Source organism: Cololabis saira, chromosome 17, assembly GCF_033807715.1.
Source record: "Cololabis saira isolate AMF1-May2022 chromosome 17, fColSai1.1, whole genome shotgun sequence".
NCBI classification, from domain to species: domain Eukaryota; kingdom Metazoa; phylum Chordata; class Actinopteri; order Beloniformes; family Belonidae; genus Cololabis; species Cololabis saira.
The window spans coordinates 23,570,490-23,597,950 of NC_084603.1; the positions used below are offsets into that span (position 1 = coordinate 23,570,490).

Genomic DNA, 27,461 nt, shown 5'->3' on the forward strand with positions numbered 1-27,461 from the left:
ACCTTGGTATATAACTGCACATGACAATAATACTTAGGTATACCACAATATGTATTTATACTGTGTAAAATTCTTACTATTCATTTGTGTAACTTGTAAATACATCAAGATTTCTGATATCTAATAACGAGGGTCCATCTGAAAAAATAGTATTGAGTTCAAGGAGTAGGATTTCAAGATTTTTTTTTTACTTCTTCCTACTCCTTTTCGAAACATGTCAAGACTGCTGCTGCTGCTGCTACCAAAAAAATAAGTGCCTCTCTTTCATTCATTGTTTAAATACAGTATGTTAAAGCATGTCTGTTACTTACACTACTATTATGTTCAAAATAAAGACTTTTGAATTGAATGACTTTCTTGCTGACTCTTGTTGTATAAGCTGCTGGAGACTGAATTTCCCAGAGGGATCAATAAAGTTGAGTCTAAGTCTAAAAAGAACACTCCACATATACAAAAGCATTGTGTGCCCTTGTGAAGGCTTTAAAAGACACAGCACATATTACGAGAGGTTAAGACATCGTTGTGCATAAAAATCATGATGTAACCATTTACATTTCGAGTCAAAAGTTCACACTTAGCCAATAAAGAAGTACTAAAATGCAAGAAATACTGCTGCAGCCCAATATACAGTATGCCAGCACAGATAAAAACATGGCGGCAACAACACCTGGCACTGTTCCCCATGAATGTGAAGCGATTGTCAAAAAGGAACTAAACATGTTCCCAAATATTGTAACCACACCCATACGTAATGCCACCAACCTGTTCACAGATGGCAAAGTGATGTAACAACAGGTGGAAGTATCAAAGAAACTCCCTCCCCCATACTAGAGCATATGTGGATCATCAGAGAATCTGACGTAATTCCTCCCCCGGCCTCAGCCCAACTGGCTGAAATTACAGCATTGACTAGAGCCTGTGAACTGAGTGAAGGGAAAGAAGTGAACATATATACTGACTCTGCGTATGCTGTAAAAGCAGAGCATGTAGACCTAGAGCAGTGGATAAATACAGAATTCATGACAAGCACTGGTAAGGCAGTAAAAACGTACGACTCAACCGATCGGACTAAAAGAAGCCCTGACCAAACCAAAAAGGAAGCCATCATTAAATGCTCAGGGCATCAAACTGGGACAGGACTATTAGCACTAGGAAGCAATCAGGGCTGCAGGGCCCTGACTGAATTGGGGCCCTAAGCGAAATGTTATTTGGAGATCCCCCCGCCCCACACCCTCACACCTCTCCTCAGATCTATCATAGGTACTTATAGATACAGTAGTTTGACTGTATGAGTCAAATAAAAATGTTTAAAAGTCCAACCTATAATGAATAAATATTAAATTAAAAAACCTCAACCTGAAATAAATAATAAAATATTAAATTAAAAACTTCTACCTGAAATAAATAATAAAATATTAAATTAAAAACTTCTACCTGAAATAAATAATAAAATATTAAATTAAAAACTTCTACCTGAAATAAATAAAATAAATATTAAATTGAAAACTTCAACCTGAACTAATTAAATATTGAATTAAAAAAAACAATAAATCATAAATAAACAAATCAGAGCCACAAACATGAATCAAGAGCAAGCAAGAGAGAGAAAAAGGCAGAACACGAGGAAACTCGTGCTTCACTTGAAGGTGGGTATGTTGTTGAAGTAACACTTTGTAGCAAAAACACCTAAGCTGCTGCTCATTAGACAGGAATCTCTGTCTAGACTGAAGAATTGTGTTTTTCCAGCGGCCCTGATGAACATTTATTGAATGCCTTGTTTACGCCCTCTGCATTCACCTCTGTTGAAAAAGAGTGGTAAAATGAACAGTTAAGCTACACATTGATCCAATATAAAATATATTGGCTATAGTTTTATATCAATTTATGTTGTTAACATGTTTTCAACCTCATTGATTACTTTGCATCCAGAAAATAGAGAAGTGTGCTGCATTTATTGGATATTGATGATCCAATTGTTTCCTCTTTTTTTTGATTGACTAAAGCCTTGATTAACCATTTCACCTGTTTTTACTTTGATGCTTTTCAGCTGATGCTGTAATATACATTTACCTCTTCCTCTTCCCTTCTGTGTAAGATAACCTCTCCCCGCTATGAATCATGTCTTTATCAAAATAATCATCTATCATTAATTCAGTACGCTGGAGCTGATAGCCACCGAGCGATAACTACCATTGAAAAAGTTCACCGCAACCCATAATCGCAGCACAGTCATCTATTAAACAGTTTACAGTGTTCTCCTGAAACGTAAAGGTTTCAATGATCTGCTCTCACGTGATGCAGGACCGTCCTTGAAACTTCACTCACAGTGAGTCAGCAAGACTGTGCCCACATGGTGTTATCAAACATGTAATGATTAACAGCCACACACTACTTGTAATCAGTTTAAGTACTGTTACAGACAGAGAATGACCTCTCACATGCATTATGTTGCTCTAATGAAGGCTCACTGGACTTTCACACCCAATAGATCTGCTTTGTTCATGATGAACATTCAATTTACTTCACTGCATGTTAATCAAGCATATTGTTTTATTAGTTTTTTATTGTCGATCTTGTTTCGTCAAAAAACTGATACAACAACATCGTGCGCTCTCTATAAATATGATCTTTTCACAAAAGTCCTGGTGGACAGAAGAAATCCACATGCTTTTTTAAAATCATTATATTAATTTAAGAATTTTTAAATAATTATGATTAATTTGAGAAGCATGATCATATCACATACTTCTGAGGCAAAAGTATATTGAGTTTTTTGATGCAGTGGCTTTTGTCACTTGAACTGTTTTTTTCAGGTACGTCTACAGCTTTGGGGTTGGATTGGGTCAGGACATTATTAGAGTCTCTTAACAATCAAATCAAAACAAATCAAACTTTATTTATAGCAATTTATCATACAGTAGTAACGCAAAGAGCTTTACAGAATAAAATCAACATTTACCATGTAAAAACTCACACACTCATGGTTAAAAACACGCATGTGGTCATTTTCACATCCTCACATTAATACAAACACAGCACACATTAACTTTCATTCAGGTGCTACAAAACAGATAGACACCTACTGATCGTTTAGCTTCCAACAATTTCAGAGTGTTCTTGCCGTTTTTCAAATTCAATATTCAAATCATTATGGCTTTTATGTGTTTATGTCTTTTGAAAAACAGGACACGACGCTGTGTGATAGTAGATATTTTTCTCCAAAACGAGTGATATAAAACCCAAAAAACAACATACTTCCAACTTTCTAAAACATGAATTTAGGATTAATCATGTGTTTATCATTGTGAGATATGCTACTTAGACATTTCAGATATATCTAAATTTCAAAATGTTGTCCAACTAGCCCCAATTAGGAAATCTTCAGTTTGCACCCGAACCATACCGTGAGGATATAAATGTCTATAAATGACACACACACACACACACACACACACACACACACACACACACACACACACACACACACACACACACACATACATACAAGGCCAGCATTTATTTTTTCTCTATGTTGGGGTGAAAGGAGGCGGCCACTCACACTTGACTGTCATGAATCAAACTACAGCAATAAATTAACCTGTAGAATAACGGCAAACTCTTTGAGCTCCCATGTTTTTGTGATATGTACAGTATAGTCGTAATATTTTCTGCAATAAATTAATGTCAGTCAATCATATATGTTTTTAGAAATGTATTATCTTTATTGCCTTTCAGAACTTTAGTGAAAATGATCTTTTAGGTCATTTTAATGCAAATAAATTATGACACTCTAAACTGCTGTAAAACTTAAAAATATAACTTGAAGAATACAGATTCTGCTGAGTTTCCATTTGCTCCATAATTATGAATATATAACGTTGCATAACAAATACACAGTAATCATTTATTCTATTACACAATTCTGATTATTCATTTTCATCTGAAGTTTTTTTTTCTGTACAGGAAGCTCACACACATCAGAAGCAACCCTCTGTTTTGATCCAATTTATGATGGCAAACCTCAAATATTTTTAGATTCATCAACATCAATAGAGCTCATCAAGACAAAATAGAGCGTATGAAACAAGCTGTGATCAAAAACAAAGCAAAGAAGCGTTGCTTTTGATCAAGTAATGGGGGGGGGGGGCACGATCCCTCCAGGACATTTCTCCTTCTACATTTCCAGAGTTTTTGACGAGTAAAGTAAATCTGGTCTTACTTTTACTTCAGTCATGATGTAAAAAAATACACCCTGGTTTTGAAGTCCAGCCCTCGCCCTGCTCAGAGGAGGAGAAAGAAAGCGGCGGAAAGAGCCCAAAAACAATCTCCCTTTCCCGGTAACTAACATTTGTGTTTGACAGGGCGTAGTTTCTTTGTCAGGAAACAAACAGATTTTGAATTTGATCAGATTAATTATGAAGTTGACTGAATCTGACTTCAGTTTTAACATGAGTATTATTTCAGAGAAAGGCAAGGCATGGAACCAAAGCTGAAACACAACAGGAAAAGAGGTCTAATGAGACCCCCTCCCTTCCCTTCCCTTCCCTTCCCTAAACACATTCCCTTTTTTGGAGGGCTGTCCCCCAGCACATGGAAAACTGCACAGTAACACTTATGCAAGCCTGTCTCTCTCTCCCTCTCTATCCCTCCCTCCTCTCTCTTTCTTTTTCATTCTCTCTTTTATCTTGTATGTAACTCATCTGCATCACATTTTGAACTTTAGAAACAGTGGTGTTTAGGAGTGTCAGTGGGCTGGTCCAATCTTAGACTTGATCAATGACTTAAACCACATCTGCCGGGCTTTTTACAGTTTCAACCAAGGAACACTACAACCGTGTAGAACAACTTCTCTGTCTTCACATGGATAGAGAAGTGTAGAACATTGAATTCGATGCCATTTGAATTACTCAAGAGAATCTATTCTCTCTGCACAAGGAGCTGGCAACAGGCTTTTCTTCCTTTCAGCTTAAAAGGCTCATGGATCAAAGTCTCTCATAGCCACATCCTGCAATTGTCTCTTGCAACGTGGGTGGACAGAGGAGAGGGCAGCAGCGTTTGATTCAACCTCAGCTGCAGTGGAGCAGAGAGCACGGAGCGTCTGGTTGTCTAATCAGCGGAGGGCGACTGAAGCCATCGCCAGTGGACCATGTGTGCTGCCGCTCTGGAGGAGTACTGCGGCTCAGTCTTTTGGGTGAGTTGAACAGAAAGGGTTGATGTAGTTGAAGGGAGACACAGAAGGGATGAAGATAATGGCTTTATTGTGGCCTATTGAGATGAAAAACACTCTAACTCTTTGATCCACTTACAACCTACACAGTCAACAATCTTGAAAGAGAAGTTTGATTCTTGATAAGATCAAAGTTTTGTGGCATTGGAAGATTCTTTTCCTGCTGTTTTTCATTTTATTTTTATTTCATGAGAGTATAGGCAACAACTTTGCCGATTCAGGCAGAGTAAGCATGGGGAACTCTTTCACAGATGTTAATTGTTTACAGCTATTTCAACTTGTTCCACAAAACCTTTGGATGGCATGATGTAACCATGAATGAATGATCTTTGTATATAGGAAACATTTTATGGTTTTATGCCTGCAAACTCACTGTGAGCATGTGACAAGACAGCAATGACATCAAGGTTGGACAAGAGTCAACCGGTCCAGCAACAACAACAACACATTCATGTGCTTCATGGCTACATTCCTGTGACTCCAAAAGACAGAAACACTGTATGGCTTTAATTCTGTCATTCATTGATTCAACCTTTTATTTCATTGCAAGAAGATTTTCAAAAGCAATGAAAGTCTTTGGAGCCAAACATTATGGGTTGAGTTATAACAGCTAACGTGGAATTAGAAAATAACTTTTTTGTAGCAGTTGTAAATATCAGTAGATCTTTTCAATTATCTTTCAGGCAAACATGAGGTTTTGGTGCTCAAATGAGAATTGACCTGTGGATGTCTTTTGACTTTTTTAGTTTGTGTAAGAACAAAGGTTGTTTTTTTTCTCTTTTCATTATACAGAAGGCATTTGAATATTACAACTTTACACTTCTGTTCCTTTGCTATTTTCTGAATACAGTGTGTTGTCTTATCAATGATGAAACAAAGTAGCTGTAGCAATTTACCTTTTTTTGCTTGAAATCAAATCAATCAAATAAATTCACTTGTGTAATTCAGAAAGCAAACATCTGCCCGACTACCCTACTTGAGTTGACATTTCCACAAGCTTTAATTAACATTTTGAAAGAGATCATAGCATTCCCCTAATGAAAATCAATTTACATAAACACATGGCAACAGTTTCACGTGGTAGAAATGCTACCAGTTCCTGCATCGCTTTTCAAAACAAAACGCTAAAGAAAACAAAAAAGAGAAGGCATGTGAGTTTTTAAACTGTGTCTGCTCCTTTAAAACATGCTTAGGACTTACAGACCTGGTGGGAAAAAAAACTTTGGACTCCAAAATGTTAATCAAATGTCAAAAATGGAAAATTTTATTGTTCTGTTTTTGTTTTGTGCAATGACAACGAGATGTTAAAAAGAAGAAAAAAAGTTGAGATGGGGGAACAGGACGCAGTATTTCTCAAAGCAATCAGCTTAATTGGCAGCAGGTTAGGAGCATGACACTTCTTAAAAAGAGCTCGACGAGGAGTTTTCAGGGGGGAAAATGTGGTTTCTCCACTTTGTGAAAGACTGTATAAGAAACTACTTGAACAATGTAAGAATATGTTAAAATTACTTTGGGGGTTGTAACATTTGAATTGTAATATGATTAGATTCAGAAAATGACAAGGAATAACAGTATACATATAATATTTGAAGGATAACCAACAGATACCCTTCTGTCATGAAAACTGAAATGCTTCTGAAAACTGTTGACAGTGAACACAAGTAGTAAATGAGGGAATTACATAAAATCTTTTAACAAAGAGGTGTTGGGAGCATTAAATATGACATGATTTGCTCTAATGCATGATTTTTTTAATGTACACCCCAGAATGCTTCATATCTACAAAGAGAGGCCCCAGACCTCCCAATATGTGTGGAGCAAACAGTCCTGGTGTGGATCCCCTTGGGGTTCCTGTGGATTTGTGCCCCCTGGCAGCTAGGCTCTCTCTGCAGAAGAACACAAGTCAACACAAAACACCTGTCCAAGCTCTACATCTGCAAACAGGTAACGCATGCAGCCAGCAAAACACACAAACACTTATTGTTTGTGTGAAGGTGAGAGTGAGAAGAGGAAGCTTCTATTAATTAGCATCATCTGTGTCTCCTCTCTTCAGCTTGTGGTGTGTCTGCTGTTCCTGACGGCCATTGCGGCCTTGGCGCTCACGTTAGGAGAAGATTTTGGTCCAAACAGCTCAACGGAGAAAAATGCAGTTGTATATTATACAAACCCCGTCCTCTTTGCAGTCACATGGGTACATGTCCAGCTTTATATTTACAGATTCATTCTGGAGCTGAGGATGAGAAACTTATTTTTTTAAATGCTCTGACTTGTGTTCTTTGATAGATCCTCGTACTGCTGTGTCAGGAAGGACTGAGGCGGCGGGAAGGAGCAGTGGACTCCGCCACCCTTTTCCTCTTCTGGCTCCTGCTTGTTTTATGTGACATTTTTCCTTTCCAGACCCTTCTACGAGAGGCGCTCAGAGTGGTAATAAGCAATGTTTAATAATCACAAAGTCAGCTAGAAGAAAACTCATGAACCTATACTGAAGCATAATTCAGGCACCTTATATGATGATTGCAAGTAACTAACACACCATTTTTCCATCTCCATTCTCCAACATCTCACACTCAGGGAAAAGTTAGTGATGTCCCTCGTTTCAGCCTTTTCTACATTTCCACTGGGCTGGAGGTGATTGCGCTTATTCTTTCTGCTTTTGCTGACATCCCTCCAGAGGCTCGGGAATCTGTAAAAAAGGTACTAAAGAGACCAGAAACTTGAAAATTTATCGTCAGTTAAAATATACTGAACGCCCCCTCAGTGCTGTCATTTCTTACATCTTTAACAGAATCCAGAAGCAGGTGCAGCCTTCTTGAACAGAATCACTTTTAACTGGATCCACAGGTAAATTGAGCGCTGATTTAGTCTCCTTGTGAACACCCACATATGTGCACAGTGGCTTCCAACTCCTCCTTCTACTTACAGCATGGTTGTGAAAGGCTACAAACAGCCCCTAGTGCAGGAGGACATGTGGGAGCTGAACCAGGAGGAGAGCACCTCTCACATTAGCCAGCGTTTCCAGTATCACATGCAGAATGAGCTGGGTGCAGCTCAAGTCCGGTTCCAAAAACAGACTAAGAAGAAACCAGTTCATCGCGGAGGTGAGGCCTCTCAAAGTGGTCTCACTAGTGGTCTGGGGAAAGGTGTGAGTCAGGATGCATTGATGATGGTGAGGGTACTTAAACACTTGAACATTCAAATTCAAGTGGATATTATCTTCAGAGGCATTGCTGATTCTTTACTTGAATGCATGTAGTTGTGTTCCTAAAAGTTGTGCTCATATATTGTCTTTCAGGAGGATAAGGGAAAAGCAGAAAAGAAGAAAAAGAAGGATAAAAAGAAAAAAGAAGAAGAAGAAGAAAACTATCCAAATTCATGGCTGGTTACAACCATTTATAAGACTTTCAAACGGGTTCTTATTGAATCTGCCTTCTTCAAACTTCTACAGGACCTGCTGGCTTTTGTCAGTCCTCAACTCCTTAAGTAAGTTGATTACAACAAACATTATTGTTGTTCGATAAACTTTTAATCTCCCCCACAAGACAAATTATTAAAGTTTTATTTGATTAATTATTTAAGTGACTATGCAATTTAAATTTATTTTTCGCCTTCATTTTGCATAATGCTCCTTCAGTGCTTTTTAGAAATCACAGCAAGCATTAACTTAATTACCTCACAACTATATTAACTATATTATTTTCTGGATCCGGCAGTGGAGTACAAGAACAGCTACATGCTTGCTACATGTCCCCCTAATTAAGCATTGCTTCCTTGTTATCGTCAGACCTTGCACAAAAAAAAGAAAAAGAAAATATTAGCATACTTCCCACTTTAAACAAGTCAGTCTGTTAAATCCTTAAAGAGGATTTCATTTTGAATAACAAAAACAATACTGAGATGCATGAAACAAAATTCAATGATAATTTGATTATTATCTGGGGATGGGTCAATGATTGGCAGCAATATTGATTTTGATGCACTGTTTTTTGTAGTGTCAAATTTTAAAAGGTCTTGATGACAAAAAAGTCATTTTCCAAAAGTAATTTATTTTTAAACAAGCCAGTTTTGTCAAAATTACTCCAGTTTGAACTATAGATATCATATAATAATCATATTTTGGGGATTTTTACCTTTTAACAGCCACAACTTCTCATTTCTTAACTGAACAAAATTACTGATATCCAAGTAAAATACTTATAACTTATAATAATATAATTCAATGAGAATTTTATTTTCATTATCATCAAGGCCTGAGGGGGGTCAGTGATGAACAACAACACTGATTGTGATTCATCTTTATTTTTTTTCTGCAGTGGCAGAAATGCCCAAATGATATCTGATGGATTTTTACTTTTAGGTCTTGTCTGACGACAAGTAAAGGATTTTGTTGTGCTTGATGCATTGAATGTCATTTAGTACATACATAATGTGACAGCTAGTAGTAGCATTTTCCATGGTTTTCAATGGGGCAATATTTTGTCCTCGAGATCAAATATCAGTTTTAGCCATTTTAGGCCCATTTCAGGACCCGGGATGATGATTCCTATTTTTTTTTTTTATATATATATCCTCAACTTTGACAGATATTTACTTAACCAAGCCAAAATGATAACACTTTTTTTTTTCAAATGGCACAACATATCTGTAAGATCTCTTAATGGTTAAACTGTAATTGTGTTGTTTCAGAAGTGGTTAATGTTGTATGTTTAAGCAGAGCTAAAGACATGGAAATGGTTCATCCCACTCACTGGTCTTTTACAGATCATTGATTGGACCCTGGCTGAGAAACTCTAAAATGTTTTTCTTCTTTTCTTACAATTTTACTTTAGATCAAAGGTACTTGCCCCCATGTGGAGTTGAATAGCAAGCTGGAGAAGTTTATTTTTTTATACTGTAACAATTCAAGTCACTTTGCTGGAATTAATTTACTGAAACTTTGAACAGCTTCTGCTTTGTTCAAAAAAGTCATTTTCTTTCCTGACATCAGAGGAGCGCTTCTTCAATGGTTTCAAAATGTCATGGTCTGACCTTGGAAATGTCCATAGTTTAACTATTTACTTGTCATTGATTAGTTTAAACATCAACTGATAACACCAGGTCAGTAAAAATATGCTGAGGCCAAATTATGAGAGTGAAAGAAAAACTTAGGTTACAAAATAGGAATAATTATACATCTGTCAAATATACGATTAAGACTTAAATGACAGCAACTAGTTGCTATAGAAGGATATCCTAAAATATTATTTTTCCTTCTCTCGCCATTTTTCTAGACTGATGATCTCCTTTACTCAGGATAAATCCAGATATACCTGGGAAGGGTATTTGTATGCGGTGCTGCTGCTGGCCGTAGCCATTCTGCAGTCTCTGTTCCTGCAGCAGTACTTCCAACGCTGCTTTGTGCTGGGGATGAAGGTCCGCACTGCTATTATGGCTGCTGTGTACAGAAAGGTAACAGGGGTGACACTAGTACATCTTCTTACACATCACTGTGAAAAATGAATATAACATTGTTCCATTTGAGAGACACAACATGCACAATCAGTTTTGATTGGTTGAAGTTCTTCACAATTCTTTTTTTGTTTAAACACATGACATAACAGCAAACTCACTGAGCAAAACATGCCTTTTCACGTGTTCTAGTAGGTACGACGGAGTATTAGGGCCAAACTAAGACAAAAAAAAAATTGTAAATCACGAGAATAAAATCATAATATTATGAGAATAAAGTCGTAAAATTACGAGAATAAAGTCATAATGTTGCGAGAATAAAGTCGTAATATTGCGAGAATAAAGTCATATTATGAGAATAAAGTCGTAATATTACAAGAATAAAGTCGTAATTTATGAGAACTAACAGGAAGAGCAGTCTTCTCCCTGTGTTAAAATGAGGAATATTGAGCATCCTGTGAAGTTATATTTTGGTATCGGTTTCACAAATAAGGAAATAATTAATCTTTTGGCACATCAGCTTGAATTATTCTTTTGGACTTTAAAACGATTGTGCAAACAACTGCGTCTATTTCGAAGAAGGAACCACACAGACTTGGAAGAAATTGCGTCTTTTGTGGAAGTGGAAAATCTTTATGATCATCCTCATTGTTTTCTGAGAAACAATAACCACCGATAGTCTTGCAGTCGACCACTACCAGACCTCCTCTTCCACAAAATACGAATGTGCTCTCTTCCTGTTCTCACAAATTACAACTTTATTCTCTGTAAAAGTACCCTGCTGCTTTCATTCATTCACACAATACCTCTCTGTGTATTGTGTTTTTTTTTTTTCTTTCTAAGGCACTGGTGGTGTCTAATGATACTCGTAAAGAATCAACAGTTGGAGAAACGGTGAACCTCATGTCGGCAGATGCCCAGCGCTTCAACGACGTCATCAACTTCATCCACCTGCTGTGGTCCTGCCCGCTGCAAATCATCATATCCATTGTTTTCCTGTGGATGGAGCTGGGACCTTCCGTGCTGGCGGGACTGCTAGTGATGGTGCTCATGGTGCCAATCAATGGACTGCTAGCCAACAGGGCCAGGAAACTCCAGGTCACAAAATGTACACACATACAAAGCAGTCTTTATTAGGGCCCGAGCACTTACAGTGCGAAGGCCCTATTGTATCTGTAGGAATTGTATTTTTTTTCCTCGTTTTTATTTTTCCGACGAAATGAGGGCCTTTTTGCCCCCCTAAACGTGCCCCAAAAGTCACCAAATTTTGCACGCAAGCCAGGCCTGGCGAAAAACAGCTCAACAGCGCCCCCTAGAAAACTTTGTGCCTCAAGCCCCACAATACGGTTTGACGTACATGCACGAAAACCGGTACACACCTGTATCATGTCGCAACTTAAAGAAAAGTCTCTCGGCGCCATGGCCGAAACCGAACAGGAAGTCGGCCATTTTGAATTAATCGTGTAATTTTGGCGCAATTTATGCAATTTCTTCGGCCGCTTCTTCGCCCGAACCGTAACATACACCCAGGTGTGTTAAACATCAAAATGTGCGTCTCGATCCTGCGATGATGCACATTACTTTTCTTAGTCAAAAGCGTTACCTTGGCGACAATAGCCAAAAAGCGCGCCCCCCCCCCCCCCCCCCCCCCCCTTCATCTGATTTGATTATATTTTCTGGCATAACTTTTGAATGGTTTGACATAAAGAGTCGTGGGTGGTGTCATCGGACTCGGTTTTGACTCCTTCACCTTAATTGGTGCAAATTAGGCCCGTCCCTTCATCTGATTGGTCGATATCTGATACTTCCTACTTTCTACCATAACTTTTGAATGGTTTGACATAGAGAGTCGTGGGTGGTGTCATCCCCTAAATGTCCAGGCCTGAAAACATCTACATGCAATTCATACAAGCTTCCACTGCAGCGCGCCTGAACGTGCACAAGGGTGCGAGGGCCCGTTCATCGCTGCTTTAATCTATATAGCACTCTTAAAACAACCACTGTTGACCAAAGTGCTTTACGGTTACAATCAAACAAAAACATGGACCACCAAAATAATTGTAAGACACAGAAACTTATAAAGAAAAAATAAATAAAAATATGAAATTAATCAATAAATAAATAAAAAAATGCTACTATAAGCCAAATACCAATCTGAATGTTACACCAATCGTTCAAGCCGAAACTTTGTGTGTGTGTTTAACATGAGGTATATCATGTTTTCAGATATCAAACATGAAGTTCAAGGACAAGAGGCTGAAAATCATGAATGAAATGCTCAACGGGATTAAGGTGAGTGGTGTTTGTTATTACATTAAATATCAATGATGTGAAATAGAGTATCCATGATTTATTCCTTTTCTTTTGCTGCACCAGATTTTGAAGCTGTTTGCATGGGAGCCATCCTTCAAGACACAGGTGGAAGACATTAGAGAGCAAGAACTGACGGTCATGAAGAAGTTTGCCTACTTGACATCCATCTCGACCTTCATCTTCAGCTGTGCCCCTGCTGTGGTGAGTCATGTAAAACAGTTCAAAGCTCAAGTGTGGCCTCCTCAAATGTTTTTTTTTTCCCTCATATTTTTTCTATGTCTCGTTCTTCCCTGGCAGGTTTCTCTAGCCACGTTTGCAGTGTTTGTAAGCGTGAGCTCCGACAACATATTAACTGCTGAAAAAGCTTTTACTTCGATCTCTCTCTTCAACATCCTCCGATTCCCCCTGGCCATGCTCCCCATGCTCATCGCTGCCATTGTGCAGGTGAATAAGCTGGTACATGCATACGTTGCAGACCTATAATGAAAGCTTAACTTAAACTGTTCTTTTACACCACAGACAGCAGTGTCTAAAAAGAGGCTGGAGAAGTTCCTGGGAGGGCAGGATCTTGACGGTGACATTGTACGGCACGACCCCAGTTTCAGTAAGTTTACATCACTTTTTCCACTGGTGAGGAGATTGTGTTCCTGGTACTTATGCAGCATGTTTTTTTTATCTTTAGACTCTGCTGTGACAGTATCTGATGGTTCCTTTGCTTGGGAAAAAGACGCGGACCCTCTGCTGAAAGAGTATGTCTCTTATTTCAAACGTAAAACTCATTTACATATTAGTGCTGATGGTGTCACGTGTGTGTGTTGACCTTAATCCCTTATATTGAAGATATGCATGGTTGTGTGCTTGCCAGTGTGTCTCTGGACATCAAACCTGGTCGACTGGTGGCCATAGTGGGAGCTGTTGGCTCAGGGAAGTCCTCTCTCATGTCTGCCCTCCTGGGAGAGATGCACAGCACCAAAGGCTTCGTTAATATTAGGGTGACTTTTTTTATCCATATAATATTCACAATGTGTGTGTGTATTGTTTTTTTTTAAGAGATGCATATATGGCCCACTTTAAAATAAAAATAACTTAAATAAATGGGTGCCACAGTATCGTTTTACACTATAATATTATTTGAATTAATTCCCAGTTTCACAAGTTCTCTCCCATCATATTCAGTAAAGGCAGAATTGATACGTGTGTCACAATTCTGTTTGTTTGTTTTTAATTTATTTAACTTTAAAACATAGCCAGAATAATGTTTGATTCATATTATGAAAATTTTTCATAAGGAAGAATATAAAATTAAGAGGCACAGATGTTTACTGTGTATACAGGAAGTATTAAATGGTGAGTGGACTGCATTTATGTGGCACGTTTCCTGCTGGGCTGTTATGGTTGTATTTTGCTTTGATTTACCAAAGATACTGTGTTTGCATTACTGAATGAAGGATCAAACCACTGACCTTCCAATGAAAAGACATCAGTCAGTATAAGTTACAACATATGATCAAAGAAAACAGTCATTTGCGTTGCTCTGGATGCATTCTCTTTATTTCTCGCTTCCATTTATTTGATGAAAGGAAATACGGAAGTAATCATGCCACATTAATTGCATTGAAAACAGCAACAAACAGTGGAAACCAAAATAATGTGCATATTTTTCACTGTATCATTCTTGGTGCTATGATTTATGATACAAATTCTGCTGAAGGGATCAATGTTTGGCTTGGGAGGAAAATATTGGAGCTTATTAAAGAAATATCTTAAGACATCACACCCTTAAAATCAGAGGGATAACATTCCAGTTTATCTTTTGTTTTTCTTGGTTTATTCAACATGGAAGAGCGTTTATCCCAAACTCGTGTGACTGATTTCTTGTTGACAATTCGATTGTTTGCTAAATATATTTTTATCCCCTGTAAATGTAGTTAAACAAAATGTTTCCAGATTTTGTGCTGCTTGTTCAAAGAGCAGGTCCTTCTAAATTGAATAACTTTAATTCATAAAATGTCAAGAGTGAAGGCCATTAATTCCTCCAAAATAAAGGTTAAAAATAAGTGTAGTTAGAGGGAATTCTGCAGCTCATTCTTCCTGTATTCCTCTCCAGGGATCTCTAGCATTTGTGCCACAGCAAGCCTGGATTCAAAATGCTACATTGAGGGATAACATCTTGTTCGGCTCCCCCCATGAAGAGAAGAGGTTTAAGGAGGTCATACAGGCCTGTGCCCTTGGCCCAGATTTGAAGCTGCTGGCTGCCGGAGACCTTACTGAAATTGGAGAAAAGGTACGTTCATGTACTGTATTTGAGCTTTAATGAGAATGATGTGTTTTTGTTGCATGTGACAGATTACAGACATCTGGGGATATCTCACTCTTGTCTGGTCATCTGTTGTCTATAGGGTATCAACCTGTCAGGGGGTCAGAAGCAACGTGTGAGCTTGGCCAGAGCAGCTTACAGTCAGGCTGATGTTTATCTGTTAGACGACCCGTTGTCTGCTGTGGACTCTCATGTCGGAAAGCATCTCTTTGATAAAGTCATCGGACCAAATGGAATACTAAAGAACAAGGTTTGCACTCCCTTAAGTTGAAGTTAAAAAGGAACTGCTGTTTGAAAATGGAGACGTCCGCGGTGCATGTCCGGGAGACCTTATAGAACATTCATGCACTTTACCAAAAACAAGCATGTGAATTCAATAAAACCAATGTGACTAAGGATACAATTATGTCATAAACCTGCTGACGTTGTCCTTTTTTTATTGTCTTTAAGACTCGTATTCTGGTGACTCATGGAGTAAGCTTCCTGCCTTACGTAGATGAAGTAGTGGTCCTGGTGGATGGAAAGGTTTCTGAGGTTGGATCTTACAAGAGCCTTCGTGCCAGTAAAGGAGCTTTTTCTGAGTTTCTGGACACGTATGCCAAAGAGCAAAGAAACCGAACCAAATCTGAGACAGGTATTTCCCCCCTCCTCATTCTGTTAAGGCTTTATATTGTACCGATTCCTGTAGTATCATGACTCAGCTAAAATTGATACCTCCTATAAGCATGGCATAACGTATATGTATTTGAATCGATATTCATTCAGATGATAGCCAGGATACTGAAGACTTGGAGCTCACCCCTGACGGAGAGGACACCCAGCCAGACTCTTTCCTAGAAGACAGTGTTTCTTTTACACTTAAGAGAGAGAACAGCATCCGTCGCAGTCAGCGCAGCAGGTTTGAGCACACGGGTGTGATGGATGACACACAAGAGAAACATTTACAGCATCAGTGAAAGCTTTGCACATACCAAACCATGGGTTTTGGCTGTTGCTGTGCATGTACATTATTCTTCTTCGTGCACAGCATATAAAACAATTTTATTTTCCTCGCCTCAGAAATGTCATGTTGTCCGTCCTTTTTTTTTTTTTTTCTAGTTTCAGAGTAAGAAAAAACAGCAATTTAAAAAAAAATGAAGATGTTGCTGAAACAAAGACAGGCCAAAGGTTGATAGAGAAGGAAGCTATGGAAACAGGACAGGTAAAGGTTTGGGGGTCAAAATGACTAAGAACTGGGCCTTTAAAGTTTGAATCTATTTTCTGAATGTCTTTCCTTTCTGTTATCCAGGTGAAGTTCTCGGTGTATCTCCAGTACCTGCGAGCCTTGGGCTGGGGATATTCTTTCTGGATCTTCCTGGTCTACTTCATCCAGAACATTGCTTTCATTGGTCAGAACCTGTGGCTGAGTGACTGGACCGGGGATGGAGAGGAGTACGCCAATCAAACATATCCTGCCTCGAAGAGGGACACCAGGGTCGGGGTGTTTGGAGTTCTAGGAGTGGCTCAGGGTAACTGAACAGATGTTTTGTTTTGTTGTTTTTTTCATAATTTTTTAGGTGAATGTTGGTTAGCCTCAAAGCCAAAGCACAGTTACTTCATAAAAGTCTTAATCTCTTAATAATAGTTGATATGCAATGTGCACATTGCCTCTCTTTATTTTAATATCCTATAACAGGAAATAGATGCACAATGATGCCATGAAGAAATGACAAAGATAAAGAGGTTGTGCTCTAGGATCAGACCAAATTGCCTTCTTAGAAGAAAGAAAATAGAAAAAAAAACTCTATTTGTCCTTCCATCATTGTGCTAATGAAAAAAACATTGTGCTCACACATTCAAGTCTTTAGCAATCAAAAGTAATTTTTTGACCCATTTAGACATAATTATTCAAGAAGGCAAAAAGATTTGACATGGTTTTAAAAATAACCGTGAGCTGGACGCGCCACTGCTTTATAGATGATGATCTGTTGATTTCAATAGGGAGGTGGACAAAAGAACAATGGACGATGGCAGCAGACCTCAAACCATCCAAATAAGAGCCTGGACTAAGCAACTTATGTTGATTTAAATTGTCTGACTTACAAGGCACAGTAATGAAGCGCTTCCGTTTGCTTTACTATGTAGGAAATGGAAATGGTTATTAAGATTTTCACAATAAGAACTATAACAATAGCTGCGTGTGTGCGTGCGTGCGTGCGTGCGTGCGTGCGTGCGTGCGTGCGTGCGTGCGTGCGTGCGTGCGTGCGTGCGTGCGTGCAAAAACTCTTTCCAAAAAAGAACTCATGGTCCTAAAAGACTGTGGGTATAACTCACCTAGGTCCCCTGGTGTCAGCCGATGACGGGCCCTGCCTCCTCCTACTCTGCTATGCTGTATTTTATTTGTGTGTGGATACATGCAATACTGATAAACTGGCTTAGATGCAATATTTTCACTTTATTTTCTTGTTTATTTCAAGATTTAAGAACATTTAACAAAAAAAAAGCATGCATACTTCAAATTCAATTCAAAAACACAACAATTTCAAACAATTTCCCTTCTGGGATCGATAATTACATTTACTCTAATCAGTTTTTTTTTGCTATCAATGAATTTACCTTTGAGATGTTTATAATACCAACATATTTGCTGTAGTTTGTTTGAACTCAGATCTCAGATTGTGTGACCCTGTATTACTTTAAAAATTCTGCAGAGAAATTGACAAAAGTGCTTTTTTTCAGTCTTTTTACACAAACAAAGTATATGCACCTGTAAAAAAAAAAATGGAATTCATTTTGTGTCAGTGTGCTTTTATATCATGAAAACTCTGCTTTCATTGCAGGCATCTTTGTCTTCCTCGGCACACTGATACTAGCCAATGCTTCAGTTTCTGCATCACGTATTCTGCATTCACGGCTGCTTAACAACATACTGCGAGTGCCAATGCTTTTTTTTGACACGACACCAAGTGGAAGAGTGGTCAACCGTTTTGCAAAGGTACTTTTTTCCCCCCTTTTCTTTCCCTCTGTTTACATCATTTCCAACCGAGTTTCTGGAATTAAGTAATGGTAGCTATTTCCACACAGATTTCCTTCTTTTTTTTCCCAATTGCTTTTGTTTGGGGTTAACTTTAACAAGTCTGGATGAACTATACGGTTTAATTTTGTTCAGACAAATTTGGAGTCAGTTCTGCTTAAAACTTTGGCCTGAAGCTTAAAGAGACTGAAAGGTTTGTTATGATTTGGACAAAACTTTCTGATCTTCTCTTAGTTACTGAATTATGTAATACATATCATTATGTTATGTAATTTTCCTTAAGACATTAATGTATTATTGTTGAATTTAATCTGTTAAGAGTCTCATTAAAGTGCTGTAAAAAGTTTTGATGATTATTAACTTTTCTTTATCTCTGGTTATTAAGGACATTTTCACGATAGATGAAGCCATTCCTCAGTCGTTTCGCTCCTGGCTGCTGTGTCTCCTGGGTGTCCTGGGAACTCTGTTTGTCATCTGTCTGGCCACTCCCTTCTTCACCATCATCATCATTCCTCTGGCTGTGATCTACTTCTTTGTACAGGTAAGCTTAGATAAACAACAGGGGATAAAAGAAAGCTAATGAGAATAGATTGACAGGAATACAAGAGAGAATACAAAATTGTTACCACACTACAAAACATGTTGGCGTACCGGTATGTAAAATGTATGTTTAAAAAAAAAAAAAAGCAGCTATGCTTTTCCTGAATATGTATTTCAATTTTATTTTCATCAATATATATTTTAACAATTAAAATAGAAAGTCTTTATTCAAAAAGCTATGTTCAAATGAGAATTTATATATTTGATGTCTACATTGAGAGACTGCATAGCAACTTACAAAATCGTACATTAGAAAATCCATGTCATATTCACGGACGGACCAAGATGAGGGAACCTTTTTTTAACTGTAAAGAATATACTGAGAGCTTCTGTCTCTGGAGGAGATTGCAACATACTGATGGAATTATTTAAAAAAAAAATGTAAATGTCAATATTTTATGCTACCCAGTAAGAAAACACTGCAATTGTTCACCTGACGACAGCGTGTAACCATGAATTTACGACTCTTTAATCATAACATCAGTGTTGTTTTTTCCCCTAAACATTCTTCGACTTAATATGTGGCCACAACCTTGTATTTATTTAACTCTAACCCTCAAGTTAAAAAGTGTTGAGGTCCAAACAATATCAGGTTGAACAGAGTTCTGTTTTCTCGTGTGACTGTCTGTGGTGTAACGCCACCATCCACTCTGTCCTTCCCCATTAACCCTTTTTTTAACACGTAGTTTTCCGATATTACTTCTGTGATAGTTTTTAAATATGGATAAATTAAACAGGGTTAAGGTTAAGGCGTTCCCAGTTATTATCCTAATCTGATGAGATTTTATTTTGGATTTTTTCATATGTCCTTTAACTCATCTTCCTTTTCCAGCGCTTCTATGTGGCCACTTCACGACAGCTACGTCGCCTGGACTCGGTGTCTCGCTCTCCAATATATTCTCACTTCGGAGAGACCGTCTCCGGTTTGTCAGTGATAAGAGCCTACAAACACCAAGACAGATTTCTCAATCACAATGAAAAAACTATCGATGAAAACCTCAAAAGTGTGTACCCATGGATTGTGTCAAACAGGTCAGATATCCAAAGTTTACCTTGTGTCAACATTTATTTTCCCAACACGTTTTCCAGTTTGAGAGCAAATGGTAGCATCTTCTAATTTGTGCACACGTGTTTTTTGTTATATGTATCTTACCCTGCAGATGGTTGGCCATTCGTCTGGAGTTTCTTGGCAATCTCGTGGTATTTTTTTCGGCACTGTTTGCCGTTATGTCCAGGGACTCTATAGACAGCGGCCTGGTCGGCTTGTCTATATCATACGCCCTTAATGTGAGTTCCTGAATGACCGTCTGCATTCACATTACAATCACTACGGATGATGGCAAAAATATCTATTATAATGATGGTTACGCTTTGCTGACAATGTAAACAAAAGTCTCTTTCCATTTGGGGCTTTGCAGGTAACCCAGACTCTCAACTGGCTTGTCAGGATGAGCTCGGAGCTGGAGACCAATATTGTTGCCGTGGAGAGAGTCAGTGAATATACAGAACTCGAAAATGAGGTATGTTGACATTTGTTCCCGTCACAAAACACAACAAAGTATAGATGATGTCTATTCAGTTCCATTGTTTAATCCTGTTTTACATGGCTTTCAAAGACTAGATGACACCTACTCGCACGGTGAATTTTGAATCTTAAATCATATGGGCTCAAATTAATGGCACGTCAAAACAGTGCCATAACTCGTAGTTGTAAAAAAAAGTTTGTAGCTTTGTAAAAAAAGTTTGTAGCTTTGTAAAAAAACTTTGTAGCTTTGTAAAAAGTTTGTAGCTTTGTATCTAGAAGTACAAATTTTTTTTGCAAGTATAAATATTTTTTGCACACGCACAAAATATTTCTACAAGTACAAAGTTTATTTACAGATACAAAATACTTATGGCATTAATTTGAGCCCATAAAATCAGCCTGAGACAGTTTAATTTGAACCCAACATCGTTACATCTGCTCTCTGTTTTGTATTTGTACAGGCAAAGTGGATAACTAACTCTCGGCCTCCAGAGAAGTGGCCAGAGGCAGGAAGGCTACAGTTTATAAACTACAAGGTCCGCTACAGGCCAGGACTGGACCTGGTGCTGCAAGGAATCTCCTGTGATATTGCCAGCACTGAGAAGGTTTGTGTGTGTGTGTGTGTGTGTGTGTGTGTGTGTGTAAAGCTTTCAAAAGAACGTATTGAAATGGATATCTTAAATTCCCACTCCAAAAACTCAACTTTTTGTCTTTTCCAAAAAATGACTCATGGTCTTAAGACTGTGGGTATAACTCCGCTACGTCCCCTGGTGTCAGCCGATGACCGGCTCTGCCTCCTCCTACTCTATGCTGTAGCTCGACCCAGCTATGCTGGTGACAAAACTGCAGCACTTCATGGACAGCTTGAATAATGACTGCAGCGTCCTCTCTAATGATCTCATGTCCTCCCTCTTTGATGGGACACTGCAACTAAACTCAATCCACTTATGCTGTGTAGGTTAACGTATTTGAATAAGAGGTTAGACTCACAGAATCAGACTTCAGACATCAAAGCCATAAACAAAACTTAATCTTTGCAACAAAAGCAAAAACACATCAACAAGCTTCTCCTCCCTATCCATCCATCCATCCATCCATCTTCCTCCCCTTATCCAAGGTTGCATTGGGGGGCAGCAGCGTGAGCAGCTCGGTGCGGAGGAGCAGCAGCTCTACTCTGAGCCCCCCCAGACCGGTTGACTGAGCTTCATAGCCCGTCTCTGAGGGAGAGCCCGGACCAGAGGCGGCTCTAGGGGGTGGCTACTTGGGCTCAAGCCCCGAATGTTTTTCCAAAAGTCCCGGATCTGAAAAAACAAAACAAACAAACAAAAAAAAATCGTCTGGTCTAAATGTTCAATTCGGGCGCAGGCGCGGCGCAAACACCGCGGCCGGTGTCGTGCCCGATTCAGCCCCCCTGCCATGAAAAGCCCCCCCTCGTCGAGGGAACGCGCATGTGGAGAGGACGCTATAAACTACTACCAAACCCACATATATTACCGACAGATCTCTTATTCACGAGTAAATGTCAAAAAGGACTAAATGCTCATGTTTAATTTACTACAAATGACAAAAATTATGATCTCATCCCAGCATCAAATACTTTTGAGAGCACAGTCATAGGACAGTTGTTGATAAGTAGCGTGAGTCGTATCCTGGATATATATATATATATATATATATATACACACACACACACACAAACACATACTTAGGAGTTTATATTATATATATTTACAAATATTATGGAAGACAACACAGTAACCAGGCTATTAATTAATGACATCAATAACCATTTACCCGTAAACATGAGCATTTAGTCCTTTTTGACATTGAATAAGAGATCTGTCGGTAATATGTGGGTTTGGTAGCGTTCGTGCGACGAGGGGGGGCTTTTCATGGCAGGGGGGCTGAATCGGGCACAACACCGTCTCTCGCGCCGCCGTGTTCGGTGGCAAAGCGGTCGCTCTGGGCGCAAACCCCAGACCGAGCTGCTGTTCTGTCGATTTCTGCTGCTTCGTCGAAAAATGCTACCGCCGCATAAACCAATAGCGTTTATCTGTTGATTTCTGCTACCCTATCAGAACTGTACTTGTACTGTACTGTACAGAACTTTACTGTTTTTTACTCCCTAAACCACTTCCTTTCCCCCCCAAGTGGCCCTTGTCTCTTTCCAGGCCGTCTTTGTAAATAAGAATGTTCTTAATGACTGATGATTGAATGAATATCAAATAAAGCAGTAGAATTGTTTTTTTTTTCTCTTTATAATATAATGTTCACAAAATGTAATGCAATTAATGTCATGGATCATGTATTTTGAAGGATCAAATACTCAACATCCCATGTTATCCATTTTAAATCAATATTTCAGGGGTAGCATAATTTGATAGTCCAGTAACGTCATATCAAATAATGCTCCCGTCACTTAATGCATTCAGGTAAGATACTAATCACCTCACTGCCACTGCAGGATGAATCTCAGCATTCCTATACCTTAATTCATCCATTTTAAATCAATATTTCAGAGGTAGCATTACATAGTCCAGTAACATCCTATCAAATAATGCTCCTGTCATTTAATGCATTCAGGGCACGGGAAGCATCTAAAATGATCTCTGCTGGCCTGATACTGCGCCGCAAAATATGTAAAATTATCTAAATATCTTAAAATATATATTTTTTAATCTCACCGCGCCGCGCTGTGACGACATCTCGGCGCGTCCAATAGGAGAGAAGGTGGTGGAGGGTGAAAAAAAACTTGCGGGTTGTAGATCAGAGACGATCAACATGGAGGAAAAGATTATCTTGGCTTTGAGTCTGTGTGAGGAGCTGTGGCATACGAGACTGCATGCCTATCGTGACATCAATAAAAAGGGACAAAAGTGGAGAGAAATCTCCCACAATTTGGGCATACCAAAACTTTTTTTTTAACTTTTTCTGACGAAAGAAACCAGTTCAAGCTGCTGCTGACTATTGTAACATTTCTATAGTAAAAAGGTCTGAATTTGCTGTCCAGTGCTTTTTGTTCAAATTTTCACCACCTGAGCCCCCCCTGACATCGGCAGACCGTGTCTCTACACCATTTCTCCTGTACTCACTGGCTTCTCGAAGCACATGCATGTTATCAGTAAAACTTTAACCCAGAAGTAGTCAGGGCTGGTTCCTCTGCAGACTCAGAGCAGAGATGTGATAAGAGGCTTGGAGCAGTCTCGTCTAACACTGCCATGTAACAAGCCGATAAACTTAGGCCAAAGGCTTGTACTGTATTATCTATTACTGTGGTGTTTGTAATATTGTTGAAAGCAAAGGTAAATAGCTATGTTACCTTTCTGAGACCTCCTCTGGCATGCAGCTTTGGATAATTTATTGTTGTGTATAACTCTGGTTCATTCAACCATTTCTGACTGGGTTTCCCATTACTGCTAAACGCATGGTTGGAAGTTGTAGTGTCATCTTTTGTGGCAAAATGTTAGAAATACAGTTTTCAGAAATAACATGAGGTTTTAGGTGAGTAACAACTGCTAGATCTTGAAAATCTGAGCATAAATTAAGATTAATTCAGCAATTTTGATTTAAATTAATATTTAGAGGGGCTGATTATTCTATGAAGTAGAGTTTAAAAAGATGACTTATTATTATTATTATTATTATTATTATTATTATTAGGGCCTGAGCACTTACAGTGCGAAGGCCCTATTGTATCTGTAGGAATTTTTTTTCTCGTTTTTATTTTTATTTTTCCGATGAAATGAGGGCCTTTTTGCCTCCCTAAACGTGCCCCAAAAGTCACCAAATTTTACACACAAGCCAGGTCTGGCGAAAAATGTGATATTTAATGGTTTGTATTAATGGGCATGGCCTAATGGCTCAACAGCGCCCCCTAGAAAACTTCGTGCCTCAAGCCCCACAATACGTTTGATGTACATGCACGAAAGGGCTCTCTATGTTTCCCATAGATACGAGGGTAATTTTGATATCAGTTAATGATAATCATTAGTTGTAGCTGAATGATACATAGTTTAGTTCCCTGGCTGCTGTGTCAGTACAAGATACTGTGGCTCAGCATTACAATCTGTAACCAAACAAAACATTTTCAACTTGGATACTTTGAAGTAAACTACAAAGAATTAGAATGATCTATATTGCAGCCTCCTAATGATGGTGAACCAAACCATCATCAACAGCTTGCGTGGGTTTTGTCCAGGTTGATTTGTGATTCTGAGTTATCCACGGAAATCAATGCGAGCGTGTGTTTTTTATAGGACGCCCGACAAATTGACTGTTCCATCACACCATATAGATAATAAAGAATACAAATAAATTGATGGATGACTCTTGAATATCTTAAGTCTGGCTTTTATATCATCTGTGTGCACACTGTGCATCACAGGATATGAATAAATTACCACCCACAAAGTTACAGAAGTCTTTTCTAAGGGCCTCCAATAAAGCAGAGATTATTATAACCTATTGAAATTTCCTCCTGGGAAATTATATTTCAACATTTTCAGAAGTACCGTCTGCTTAAAAGCGGTCACAATCTTAATACTGGCTTCAAAGTATAAAATTTGGAAATTATCATGTTGATCAAGTCTTGTACAAACAATAGAAACACACAGCTTTTTTATCCATTAAATTTTGAACTGTTTCTGTTTTTTTCTTGCGATGTTTAGATCGGTATAGTGGGTCGCACTGGAGCCGGGAAATCAAGCCTGACAAACTGCCTGTTTCGAATTATTGAGGCAGCTGAAGGACAGATCCTCATTGATAATGTAGATATCGCCACGATAGGACTGCATGACCTGAGAAACAGCCTCACAATCATCCCACAGGTAAACATACAGGCGAACCCACATTAAGCTTTCCTTTGTAAACAATGTACTGACCTATCCAACCTCCTGAGTGCAGGATCCAGTTCTGTTCTCTGGGTCGCTGAGGATGAACCTGGATCCATTCGACACATTCAGCGACGAAGATCTTTGGAGAGTATTGGAGCTCTCCCATCTGAAGGACTATGTTACAGGACTTCAAGAAGGATTAATGCATGAAGTTTCAGAGGGTGGAGAGAACCTGAGGTGAGAAATGCAACACATTTATAGAAGATGATGCCTAAAATGAAAAAATAACTATAATCATCTTCCTTTGTATTTTAAGCTGGTGCTAATAAGTGATCAAAGTTCATTTTTGAGTGTCCCAGAGCACGTTTTAACTCGTGTCCCTGTCTTCCCAGCGTTGGCCAGAGGCAGCTACTGTGTCTAGCGAGAGCACTACTGAGAAAGTCTCGCATTTTAATTCTGGACGAAGCCACGGCAGCTGTTGACCTAGAGACGGACGACTTGATTCAGAACACTATCCGCAAAGAGTTTTCTCACTGCACTGTCCTCACAATCGCTCACCGCCTGCACAGCATCATGGACAGCTCCAGGTGAGTCAGGATTGCTCAGAAGGTGCTGAGTTGTAATGGTAAAAGAAATATGAGCAAGGAAATGGAGATCAGTCAGTAAACTGTTTTAAAAGTTGAAAGCGTAACAGAGATAGGTGCAAGTGACGCACTGCGATTTGTTTGTAGCCTGAAAACCGCTGAGCTGATCGTCTCCCTTTTCCTAGTTTCTTATTCTCATTAACTAATTTATCTGTTTCACCCCCAAAAATTAAATATGTAGACATATGCAACTATGAAAAATATACCCACCTTTTACAATTATTGTTCAAAACTGCTTTTTCATGTCTTTTTAGAAAAGGATTTGTTCTTGTAGGACCTTTTTATAGTTAATTTTGTCCAGAAAGTTGCACGTGACAGCTCATTGTTGGTGATAAAACAGTATTTTCATCTAATGCATTTCCGTACTTGTCATGGAGCCGTTTACACTGATCAGCCACAACATTTCTGAGGAGTTTTTGGAGTATGTGATCTTGGGGTGGTACAAATGGATCAATTCTACGGTTTGCCATGTGGGGGTGTTCATGATGACATTGCCACAAATGTCAAGTTCAACCTTGATCTTAGGCAGTGGTCTCCAGCCCTGCAGGCTGCATGTTTGTTTCCTGGCATCAAGACACCTGATTCTAATTAATGGTTGTCATCAAGCTCTGCACAAGTCTGTTAATGACAGTCATTTGTATCAGGATGTGCCAGAGCAGGGAAACGTAAAGCATGCTGGACAGTGGGCCCTGAGGACCAGGGCTGGAGACCACTAACCTATAACCTATTTGACCTACTGTACCACACTCTTGGGTTCTTGGTCATAGATGGTGCTCAGGCCTCAACATGTTCAACAATTAGTTTATAGGAGTTTGAGATGATACTATTGAGGAACTTGATTGCATATTGTTATATTATCTTATTATCTTTATTTCGTATTGATTGTGATGTTTTTACTATGTGTCTCACTTGAAAATAAGACCCTGCGTCTCAATGAGACAAAGCTGTAGAAATAGGTTTGACTGTCATGGCTGATCAGAAACAAAATATAAGACGGCAGACCCTAAACTAACATGGGTTATTTTTCATGGATAGTCATTTAAATTGAAAAATAATGATACAAATACATGGCATATTCGAGGAGACTCTCATAATATCAAATCTCCAGTTCCTTTTTTATTTGTGTTTCTTGCCTAGACTGAGTGTGTGTCTATGTGGACACCATGTACACATCTGTGTTTGTCACTTTTGAGCAGGATGTTTGTTTATGCTCGGTGCGTTACTCTGAACCCGTGTTCTGCCTTTGCAGGGTGATGGTGCTTGATGCCGGCAAAATTGTGGAATTTGATTCTCCGAGCAACCTACTTGAAAAACGGGGCCATTTCTATGCCATGGCAAAGGATGCTGGGATAAGCCAAGATGACGACTCGCGTCTCTAATTTTGTATTTTTACATTTTTATAAACAATAATTTAATTCCTTAAATCGCTTTTTGTTTCATTCAAACATGTAAATAAATATAATGTATTGTGTTTATATGAAACGATATCATTGAAATTGTACTGTACGTGTAGATTTTTTTTGAACGTGAACAATAAATATTATT

At 38.7% G+C, this 27,461-nt stretch overlaps 1 protein-coding gene across 1 annotated transcript; it reads left to right on the top strand.

Annotated features, from left to right (window-relative positions):
- The first annotated feature begins 4,672 nt into the window (after positions 1–4,672).
- On the top strand, positions 4,673–27,461 carry abcc2 (ATP-binding cassette, sub-family C (CFTR/MRP), member 2). Its single transcript, XM_061745992.1, has 32 exons — positions 4,673–5,191; positions 6,995–7,171; positions 7,281–7,418; positions 7,511–7,651; positions 7,799–7,921; positions 8,013–8,068; positions 8,150–8,393; positions 8,520–8,707; positions 10,495–10,672; positions 11,516–11,770; positions 12,899–12,964; positions 13,049–13,186; positions 13,283–13,429; positions 13,505–13,589; positions 13,668–13,734; positions 13,851–13,977; positions 15,093–15,269; positions 15,385–15,552; positions 15,753–15,936; positions 16,068–16,200; positions 16,401–16,503; positions 16,591–16,810; positions 18,122–18,276; positions 18,701–18,856; positions 19,748–19,947; positions 20,076–20,202; positions 20,334–20,435; positions 20,902–21,045; positions 25,108–25,266; positions 25,343–25,509; positions 25,665–25,859; positions 27,166–27,461. The coding sequence occupies exons 1-32, from the start codon at positions 5,147–5,149 to the stop codon at positions 27,293–27,295; spliced, it is 4,695 nt and encodes a 1,564-aa protein (XP_061601976.1). The 5' UTR covers positions 4,673–5,146; the 3' UTR covers positions 27,296–27,461.